Source organism: Myripristis murdjan, chromosome 16, assembly GCF_902150065.1.
Source record: "Myripristis murdjan chromosome 16, fMyrMur1.1, whole genome shotgun sequence".
In the NCBI taxonomy this organism is placed as follows: domain Eukaryota; kingdom Metazoa; phylum Chordata; class Actinopteri; order Holocentriformes; family Holocentridae; genus Myripristis; species Myripristis murdjan.
The window spans coordinates 11,797,574-11,808,254 of NC_043995.1; the positions used below are offsets into that span (position 1 = coordinate 11,797,574).

General features: G+C 40.9%; 1 protein-coding gene across 1 annotated transcript; it reads left to right on the plus strand.

Annotated features, from left to right (window-relative positions):
- Positions 1 to 1,304: 1,304 nt before the first annotated feature.
- On the plus strand, positions 1,305 to 9,696 carry mc2r (melanocortin 2 receptor). Its single transcript, XM_030071574.1, has 3 exons — positions 1,305 to 1,435; positions 5,082 to 6,176; positions 7,545 to 9,696. Exons 2-3 carry the CDS (start codon positions 5,803 to 5,805, stop codon positions 8,098 to 8,100), a joined length of 930 nt encoding a protein of 309 aa, XP_029927434.1. The 5' UTR covers positions 1,305 to 1,435; positions 5,082 to 5,802; the 3' UTR covers positions 8,101 to 9,696.
- The last annotated feature ends 985 nt before the right edge of the window (positions 9,697 to 10,681 follow it).

A 10,681-nucleotide genomic window follows, 5' to 3' on the forward strand; every position in this document is an offset into this window, starting at 1 on the left:
CGTGTAATGAATCGAGACACCGTGATGACTCACCGGAGCTCATGAGCAACCAATCTCTAAGCTGCTCTCTGCCTGTCTATCTACCTTGGTTTTCCTCACACATGCATGAGTGTCTGTCTCTGTATCTGTCGCTGTGCCTGCCTGTGTCATTGTGCCTGTCTGGTTGCACCTGCCTCTCTCTCTCTCTCTCTCTCTCTCTCCATTTCTCAGACTGTCTTTGTCTCCATTTTCCTTCTCAAGAGAAGAAAAACTCCTCTCACTTTTCTCTCTCTCTCCATCTTCTGTAATTCATATAAAGTGGCTTTTATTTCACCACAGGGTGAACTAAATGCCACTTGAAGCAGGTTGGAAAGCCTTTTACCATTAAGAACTGACAAACAAGAGACAGCTTAAATTACCCTTAAAGGCGAGAAAGAGATCAATATCTGATGTCAAGCTTTGCCAGGCATAAAAGACCCCTGAAAACATTTATTGCAAAAAAGCAACAATTGTGAGAGGTTTTTTTTTCTTTTCTTTTCTTTTTTTATTTATTTATTTAAGTATAAATTCATGGTTTCTGGTTTCTGTTCAGATAAAATGAGCTGTCCGTTTATTATGAGTGTGAAAGCTTTTAATTAAACATAGAAATAACAACATGAAGATATAAACAAGAGCTCTCCCTGGGGTTCTTAACATTCTCCAGCAATAGTCCTAATTATAAAGCTGGAGCAGAAAACATTTTCTTCATGTGCCAGATCATACCTTGGTGGATCTCTGCAGGCATTTTAAAGGTACAAAGTCAGGAGACATGCTATTTATTTCAGTTACATTTTTTCACAGTCTTAAAATGCCTGCCCGCCTCAGGAAGGTTGACTGATTTTACTGTGGAAAGTACAAACACATACTACAAGATTGTGGTGCAGACCTGTGACTTTTATAGTGTATTCCTTGTCCAGAACCAGTGAAAGAGATAAATGTAGGTATTACTTTTATTTTCTAACTATCTGAGTCTATTGCAATGCTAGCAGGTACTGTTTGAACTTTGTAAAGCAAATGTGATAAAAATGTGTCTGTCATGACAGATACTGGATAGATAGAGAGAGAAACAGAAAAGGAAAGAGGGAGGGGGCAAGGCTTATGTATTATCTCTGGATCATCTCTGGTGGGACTGGTAGTCCTTGTTCTGATATTGTGGATGGACGTGCTGAAGAAAAAAAATAAATAAATGAGCAGAATAACATGTGGTGCAGCCTTGGTGAAGCTGCTGTTCAAGGCTAGAATAACAGTGTGTCCCGTCACTCCCACATAAACGCACTCCACTTTATAAAACCTTTTGCAGATGGGTTACTTCAGCTCTCATATACCTTCATTTTGTTCAAATGTACTGCAAGGATGACATCTTTTAAAAGGCCCTTAACAAGGTTACTTCAGCCGCTGTAAAAGAAGTAAGACACAGGTAAGGTTTTTACATCATTCTTTATTAATTCAGGCTTTTATATTTACAGTATCTCATGAAGGGATGTGCTGTGCCCCGGCAGGCTTGACTAGATGCTCGTCTGTGAATACGACAGCGTGTTAAGTGCACACTCACTCAACTGTAAGTGCCAGAAATATTGTGTTCCTAGTTCTTCAGGCCTAATGCAGACACACAGTTAACAGTGGCTCAGCGGATAATAACCCAGAGTGGGAGAACAAAAGAATCATGGCTGCATCAGGTGAAGCTTCTGTCTAGAAATCTTTTTACCTCTACGTACAAGGAGGAAACAGTGCGCATTAACATCAAGGGCTACGGTTGAATAAAAAGAGAGTGAACATCACTGATATGCCGTTTCGATGCAGTGAAAGGTCCATCCATTATCAAGTCTGCCCCTGTTTTGTGCTGCTGTGGCTGATTCAGATGGCATTGATCATGCTTCAATAGGATTTGTCTGTTAAGGGATGGTTGTTCGTCATCATTACGGCTCATGTAAGCACCTGAACAATTCCTGCAGGAAACAGTGGTAAATGTCAAGGAAATTGGAACAAAATAGACTTGGTCTTTTGCAGCCCACTCTAGTTTTGAGCACCGCACCGCAGTTGAAACCAGGTTTTGCCCATCAGCAAGACCTTACGGCCCGATTCAATTACTTGTTGATAATAGATAATAACAAATCCTGGTCAGGCTGAAGATGATGTGACCCAAACTGAGCAATGGAGATGACTTCTCTGCTGTTGTGCATATCAATGCCTGAGTCTTCCTCAGCCTGTGAGTGTGGGAGGAAAGATCATATGATCACCAGGGACAAACCAATGTCACGACACCATGTCAGTCTCAGTAAAGCTCTTCGTTTCATCATCTCGCCATGAAAGAAGATGGAGGGTGGGGTGAAAAGATACAAAAGAATTGGGTAATAAAGGGGAAGAAATGCGGAAAATATGAATAAGATAAAGGAGAGTGGGTATATGTGCATTCTGGTACTAATAAAGAGATAGCAGGGAAACAAAGAACTGGAGCGTAAAAGAGGTGTTTGCATGAGTTATTATTCTTGGTGATGAAAGTCTCTTTGAGTAGATCAGATACTTGAGCAGGTTTCATTTCCCTCTTTCATCTCTATCCTTTTCTTTGATCGCGTCTGATCCAGCAGAAGCCAAGTCTCCTCCTTGGTAGGCCTACATGGTAAAGTAGGGAGAGTCTGACGGGGATAAGTACACTTCCCTCTGATGCAGACGGTCGCTCAGCAACTTGTATTGTGTATTGTTTAACAACAAGCAGTGTTTATTTTTTTTATATACTGCCTGCAGTCCCATATTTCAATCTTTTTTTTAATAGATACTTCCAAGAGAAAATCCAGCCTAAACAGAATCCATTTTGTTGCTTTGATCTTGAGTTTAGTTTCTTTAGTTCCTTTGATCTGGGGTTTAGTTTAATTAGCCTTTGCTCGCTAATCAAATTTAGTCTTGAGCAGCGAACAAAAGATGTTGATGAAAAGATTTAGATGAAACTTTAATGATTCCCGTGTGAAAATTGGTTGCTGTAGCAGAGGCGGAGAGGAGGATATACGTCAGAATAAAACATCATGGGTTTGAAGACAAGCAAGGAATCACAACAAAAGAACTTATTGAGAATGATAAGAAATAAATCCATAATAATAATAATAATAATAATAATAATTTGGAGACATTGATGCACATTGTCAGCTATTTATATTATGATGAAATCACAGAGACTGCAGCCTTTTCATTCTAGCTATGATAGAGACTTGTTTACATTTCCAAGTTTGAACTGTCTGAAATTACAGCAGCATAATGAGGATACTGCCTTAGGATGTGTCTTTACTTAACACAAGGTGAAGCCTTAATGAAAGGCAATTACCTAAGCGTGGTTTCAGACCCTTTAATCAGTTTGATGTCACTTAATCAATAAGATATCACATCGCTGCAAATTTTACCCTGTGGGTCTGTTTGACCTTAAATGAGACTGCGTGAATAATGTCACTGTGCCTCGGAAGACGGCTTAAATTATACACCCAGAAGTTTGGATTACTGAGAACTTTCTATCATAAAAATTCATTTTCCAAGCCCTTATCTTGGCCTAAACTTCACCTCAATGTGCCACTAACTTTACTCCTTGCACTTCCCTGAACCTAATCCTAAACTACAGTGAAACAGTCAAATATCCTCACCTTGCAGAATTATTGCAATTTCTGTAGAAATTCAAGAACATAAACATACACAAACACACAAATAGACCTTGATTCACTGAAATGCAATTAAATGATTTCCTGAACCATCTGTGCGTCAAATAAAGGTAAAACCACTTTGCCTGTCATTATATTGTCAATAAACACAATCACAGCTTCCGACATCCTTACCGTATGGCTCAGGAAGAAGTGACCTTTTCACAGCCCTGTCTGTCCAGGCTGCTGCAGCTGTTATTACCACTTAATTCCAAGGCGGAGAGAAACCAAAGAAATGTAGTGGGTTGGACAGTTTAATAAACTGGAAGATGACACCCTCAATTGAAGGTCTCTTAAGTGCGAAAAGTACTCAAAGAAGTTTTTCTAACATGGACATGGAGTCTTTTGACCTCCCAAGTTACACATGGCCAGAAAACTAACAATAAACTCTGACTTGAAAAAAAAAAAAGCACTAAACAAACAAACAAACAAACAAACAAACAAATAACTTAATCCTATGATGCTACAGAAACAAAGCAACTTAAAATATTTCACATCATCATAGGAGTCAACCCATGCATCCAATGGTTTTTTCTTTCTTGTTATAGATTCATGGAACATATATCTGTTTGAATTAGAGTCGATCACATGCAATATGAACCAAAATTTCTATGAAAAGGACACAGTCATGTCATTATCATGGCACGCTGAAAGAACTGAAACAACCCATTGATTTTAAATTCCTGTGACTGTGCATCAGGAAACAGGCCAGTCATTCAAACTATGAGGTGAAATTACTGATGGCATGATAACATGTCATGCCTTGTTCCAAAGTTTATTAGGTGATGCGATTTTTAAAGTAATGGTTTTTTAACTCAGATTTAATGAGACATATTTTCTGCCCCCTTCATGTCTATTCTGAAAACTGCAACCATTTTGACCTGTGTAGGATTGACAAAGAGGGATCAGTGGGGTTTGGATAAAAGCTCGGTATAATTGTTATAATTATCTTCAGTGTGCAGCCTTGCGGGAATCCTGACTCCCATTTAGGGATAACAGTGTGTCTCTGTCATTCTAATGATGGTTATAATGATGACAAAATATTTCATTTAAAAGCATCTTTTATAACCTTAAAGACACCGCCCAGTTACAAAGCCATTAGATGATTTGACTGGTCATCCTATTGTACAGGATGACCAGTCAGGCCTTGGAGAAGACTGATTTTGCTCTGTTCATCATGGAGAAATGCCAACTCGACCAAAAAAAAAAAAAAAAAAAAAAAAAATTAAAGGTGGTGGTGTCCATTCTGAATTCAGTTTGCACAAGATTAGAGTGAAGGTTATGAAATTTAGTCATCATCTCGGCAGAAAAGGAGTGAGGCGTAGAAATTTGCCTGATATTTGCCTGAGATTGTAATGACGCATTTTGTTTAATGTCATTCAACAGGTGGGGCATCTTTCCAGAACAAACATTTTCTCCAGGCTAAAGAGAGGAGGCAGCAGGGATGGGAGCCTCACAGCTCAATACACCCATGGCCGGCAATCTAAACTAATGTACCGCAATCTCAAGCAAACCAATTGGGCACCTGGAGACTCTGTGTGCCTGCACAAACACTCACCGATCTAAGACCAACACCTAGAGACGCTCTGGTAAAATAGACTCCATCTCCCTTGTGTAAACAGCAAAACAGAGGCAAAGTGTACCCACATGACAAGCAATCACAGCTAAAGCACCACCATAATCAGTGGCTTCCATCTCAAAACAGAGCGTCTTTCAAAAGGAAGCTGCCGTTGCCATGATAAGGCTGGACTGCAGAGTGACCTGATGCCAGCGTGCACAGTATAGTATTACCCTGACTCCCACTGGTGCCTCCAGAAATTTGACCTCAGCTGGAGGACAAGTAGAGTGTTTTCACATTATAAGACTACCTGCATCCTGGACAAATATTCGTGACCCAGAGCATCCATCAGATCTCCATGTACAAACAAATAAAGATATCGATGACAAGGAAGATCTTAAGAAAGACAATTTACTCATGACTTCTGAAAGTTTCTGGAAGCAAACCCTTTAAAGTTAGTTTGAAAAAAGACAATACATGTGCCTGGTTGGTTGTAGTCTTCTCATTCAGCAACTTTGTATCTAAACATAACACCCTTTTTCGTTGATTATGAACGCTACCACAGCATCAACAACAGCCCTGATGGTGAACCAGTCAGATTGCCCCGAGGTGGAGGTCCCAGTCCCTCTCTTTTTCACCATCGGAGTGGTGGGTCTGGCAGAGAACTTCCTGGTTGTGGTGGCTGTCATATGCAACAGGAATCTTCACTCCCCCATGTACTGCTTCATCTGCAGTCTGGCAGCCTTCAACACCATCGCCAGCCTCGCCAAAACCTGGGAGAACCTGATGCTTGTGTTTGCTGGCGTGGGACAACTGGACCAGAGAGGATCCTCCGAGACGAAGCTGGACGATGTGATGGACTCGCTCCTGTGCATGTCATTCGTGGGGTCCATTTTCAGTTTCATGGCCATCGCCGTGGACCGGTGTGTAACAGGCCTTAGGTTTGCAGATGGAATTTTCTCAAGATAACCTTTTATAGCATTTTCACTTTATCAGACACTATGCATTGAAGAGCAGTGGGGTGGATTTACATCTGTGGTATTTTGAATGCATCCTATCCACAATAGTTCTCTGATGCACAGGAATTCCTCTTTCAAAGGCATCTAGATGCTAAAGTTAATGTTGCTCCACTGTATTTCAAAGGACAAAGGCTCCCTCGAGCTTTGAACATCCGTAAAAGTTTGTTTATTTGAGAGAAAAATAGACCTTGAAAGTTTCTGAAAATGAGTCAGTGGCCTTCAAAGTTCTTGATGAAAATTATAGAATCCAAATACAACAGTCCTCCCAGCTCTCTCCATCCCATCTCATGTCATACCCTAAAATGTCCCAATTTCATGTCAGTGAATTTCACCAGTGTAAGTTGCTGAAAAGTTCCCATTCTATCTTACTGCTGTGACCCAGATTGCAAGTGTGTTGTGTACAAAGAGTTGGCTTATTTGTTTTATGTGCTTGCTGCTGATCTGGGAGCTTTGAGTCTCAGAGGGTGTTCAGGCAACTCTGACCAATTATTTTATTCACACATTCAGACATTAAAACCATCAGGTCATATTAACAAGGACCTTGTGGGAGGCACAGAGCATTCTGAACTTTTTACTGTGTCGTGATGCACAGCGCAATGCATTTCCTCAAAATGTTTTTCCTGGCTCTTGGGATATCAGTGTTTGTGTACAAAGTAGCCTTGCAACTCAAAAGCAGTGTTTACCAGTATGACTTGACTGCCTGCATCAGTCAGCCTCTGCAGATTCCCAGGCTGTGGTTTTAGCGGAAGTGTTGTCATGCAGTTAAGCTTTTCCAAGTCCAATTCATAAGCAATGGTCTTGCAGTTTCCGATTGATAATAAAGTTCACATTGCTGTGAATTAAGGACACATCTGATTTCCACATCAAAGCACATTTCAAAATCGTCCCCACCTTGTTGTAGCCCAACTTATGATCAACCGCACAAGCGAAAACCCTTTGCATTTGTGCTGTTCAGACAAATCTATGCCTCGGGAAATCACACTGATCCATGCTTCAACTCATATATTATTGATCGTTAAACTGCGAGACCATCATTAGAACTGTGCTTTGAAAAGTGTAGGTAACAATACACAGGTTGGCAAGACTCAAAGCAGGTAGGTCATTATGTTAAATAATGCGTTTCAGTTTCAGGGATAAAAGCACAGTAGATATTAGTTCACTTAAAAAGAATCTAAACCATCAATCAAAAACTAAAATGACCTTTGTTCCAATGAACTCTACTGAGAACTAGTTTGTGAAATTGCGTCTCACTTGTTTTCATTTGTGTTCCAGTTACATCACCATCTTCCACGCGCTACGCTACCACAACATCATGACAATGCGGCGCACAGCAGCCATCTTGGGTGTCATCTGGACAACGTGCGGGGTTTTAGCCATGCTCATGGTGAGGTTCTTCGACACCATCTTCATCATGACTTGCTTCATCATCTTCTTCCTCATCTCCTTGGTGCTGATCGGCTGTCTCTACGTCTATATGTTCATGCTGGCGCGCATCCATGCTAGGAGGATCGCTGCTCTGCCCACGAGTGGGAGTGGCAGGGGGAGGTGGCGGCGTCAGCGGTGGCGGGGTGGCACCATGAGAGGAGCCTTGACTCTCACCATCCTCTTTGGTGCATTTGTGGTGTGCTGGGCGCCGTTCTTCCTCCACCTCATCATCATCATGGTCTGCCCCTTGAACCCTTACTGCGAGTGCTACAGATCGCTGTTTCAGCTGCATGTGGTGCTGCTGATGAGCCACGCCCTCATCGACCCGGCGATCTATGCCTTCCGCAGTGCCGAGCTCAGACACACCTTCAGGAAGATGCTCCTGTGTTCAGACTGGAGGTAGTGTGATTAGGTTCAAACTGTGTTTTTAATGGTGATATTTTATTTTAGATTCGATTAATTCATTAATCTCCCATGGTGGAAAGTGAAATAGCTATTGTGCACAAACACAGAAAACAGTAATACAAATGACAACACAACAGATAAATGGCTGGCAGACACATGCCCATGTGATAGGCGATATGATTATCTGCAACAAGTAAAAGAGTGCAAGACACGAATATCCCATCTTGACATTCCTTCATTAAAAACACAAACAGCTGCATGCACAAAAGATTTCCCAAAGTGCTCTGAGGAACATCTGGGACAACCAGCTGGCCGCTGAAGCCGTAAACTTCAGAGGTCAGTAAAAGTGCTGGGAAAGTCGACTGAGCAACTCTTGCTCTTTCCCAGCATGCTTCACGTCCACATGGCAGAGCTGCCCGGCGTAACTACAGAGTACTGCTGGCCACTGAGCAGCTCCACAGGAGGAGTTGGGATTTTCAAGTGCTTTGTCCATATGCATCTCGATTAGTGGATCTTAAGGAGAGAAGAAGAGACTGTAACTTTCCTTTCTCACATTTTCCCAGCTGGTGAAGGGATTTGAACTGGAAACTTTCCAGTAACATGTCCACTACTCTATCATTTAGGCTACACAAAAATATGAATGTGGTTTTCATCATTTTGCGTGTACTTACTTACATACTTGTGTGTGTACGTGCTTTCGTATGTGCATGCTTTACAGTTTGTATACATCTCTTTGTGTGTATTTGTGTGTGTGTGTGTGTGTGTGTGTGTCTTCTGTCTGCCTTGCTAGCTTCCTAACCATCCATCCCTCCTCCATCATCCCATGCCATCTGCACCAATCTGCGCCCCTCACAGGACTTAGATGCAATCTAATTCTGAGTCAAATCCATTGCTCCAAGTGTCAATCTCTTGAAATCCTGCTTGAAATTTCCCATCTGCACCAAGGCATGGGTCGTATATTTTTCAGAATAGATTTCACTCAAGAGATGGTATTTTCACACAGATCAGAATATCATTTTTTCCATCACCTCTAGGGCCACAGTGTATAGCATTTATTGTCACGGATCTATCAGATTATAAAAATGAAATGAAATGTATATTACCATATAGGTATGAGATCACTATTTAACCTTTTGCTTTTATTTATACACACATATAACTAAAACAATTCACTTTTAGCAACATGACAAACATAGACGTCAATCATTTCAACTGAAGCTCACAGTTATATTTGAGCATACCACCACTTACAAGTCATTACAAGTATTACAAGGAACCCCAAGGCGGTACATGTTCTATTGCTGCACATAGACTGAACATGCAATTATTCAGGATGTGATCTTGCGTTCTGTCAAACGTCACATCACATTAAATGTTTTCGCTGGCATTCCTGTGGGAATACTGAATAATTGAACACTTGACAATCCACATTAACTATTAATCATCTTCTCCAATTAATATGCAGAAATATGAAAATCACATTAGAAATGAATTTGCGATGATGAATGATCACGATGGAGCACCTCACCCTTCATCTTTGTTAAATAAACCTATATGGATAAGGTGGAAAAAAAACTGTCTCTAATAAACTGTCCTTGCCACATGGAAGCATAGTGTGGTGTACATCTGTTTGCACATGCATATGCTTTTACTTTTCTTTTGATCACACAGTTGTAGATAACTCACAATAAACACTGATGGAAGCTTCGACAATTCAAACCACAAAATTGTCCTTTTAATACTATTTACTGTACATTATAAAATCTCTGTCAATCTGCACAAGCAATGTCTCTGCCTTAAGATAAATCACATAAATGACTGACCTTTCTCTGTGATAAACTGTAACGTGGGAGCTTTATACAGAACATCGCATCTGAATGATGAGCGCATGGCATACATTGAAGCAAAGTGTTATGTTCCACCCGCTGAAGATATGTAACATTTACCACAGAAAGCAGTTTCAGCAGAAGGCTGCAGTGTGTGAAGAAGTCCAGTCAAGTTTATCAGTCAGGAGGTAGGCACCATTGACATACACTAACAGAGGGCACTAATGAGCTATTTGTACATTACTGTAAGTTTAGCTTTAAGCCACTTTTACATAGCTGTGTATGTAAGTGTGCGTATATACACCTTCATAAAACTGCAGAATGTCAACTAACCTAACTACTAGTTCATGTCACTCCAAAGTGTTCAACCTATAAAAGATATATATTTTTTTCAGATCAGGTCAACACTGGTCAAGCACAGTTCTGACAGGACATTAGAGATCCTGGAGTGGATGCTGAGAGACAAGGACAGAAACAAGGGTGACTCACGAACAGATACGGATGTGTTACTGACATTTGGCAGATTTGAGCTAGCAGATTGTTATATGCAGCATTAATGGTTTTGCAGTGACAGGTAGGACATATGTCACACCCCAGAAATGGTTGCTGATGGGTGCTGTCATCCAAAAGTTCAGCAGCAGACAACCTTTCCTCACTAACAAATTGCAAACAAGGAAAAATAGCCGACATGCCTGCGGCCATAAAAAATGAATTTGTGGTTGTTACTTGTGGTGTGAGCACATGATGAGAGGT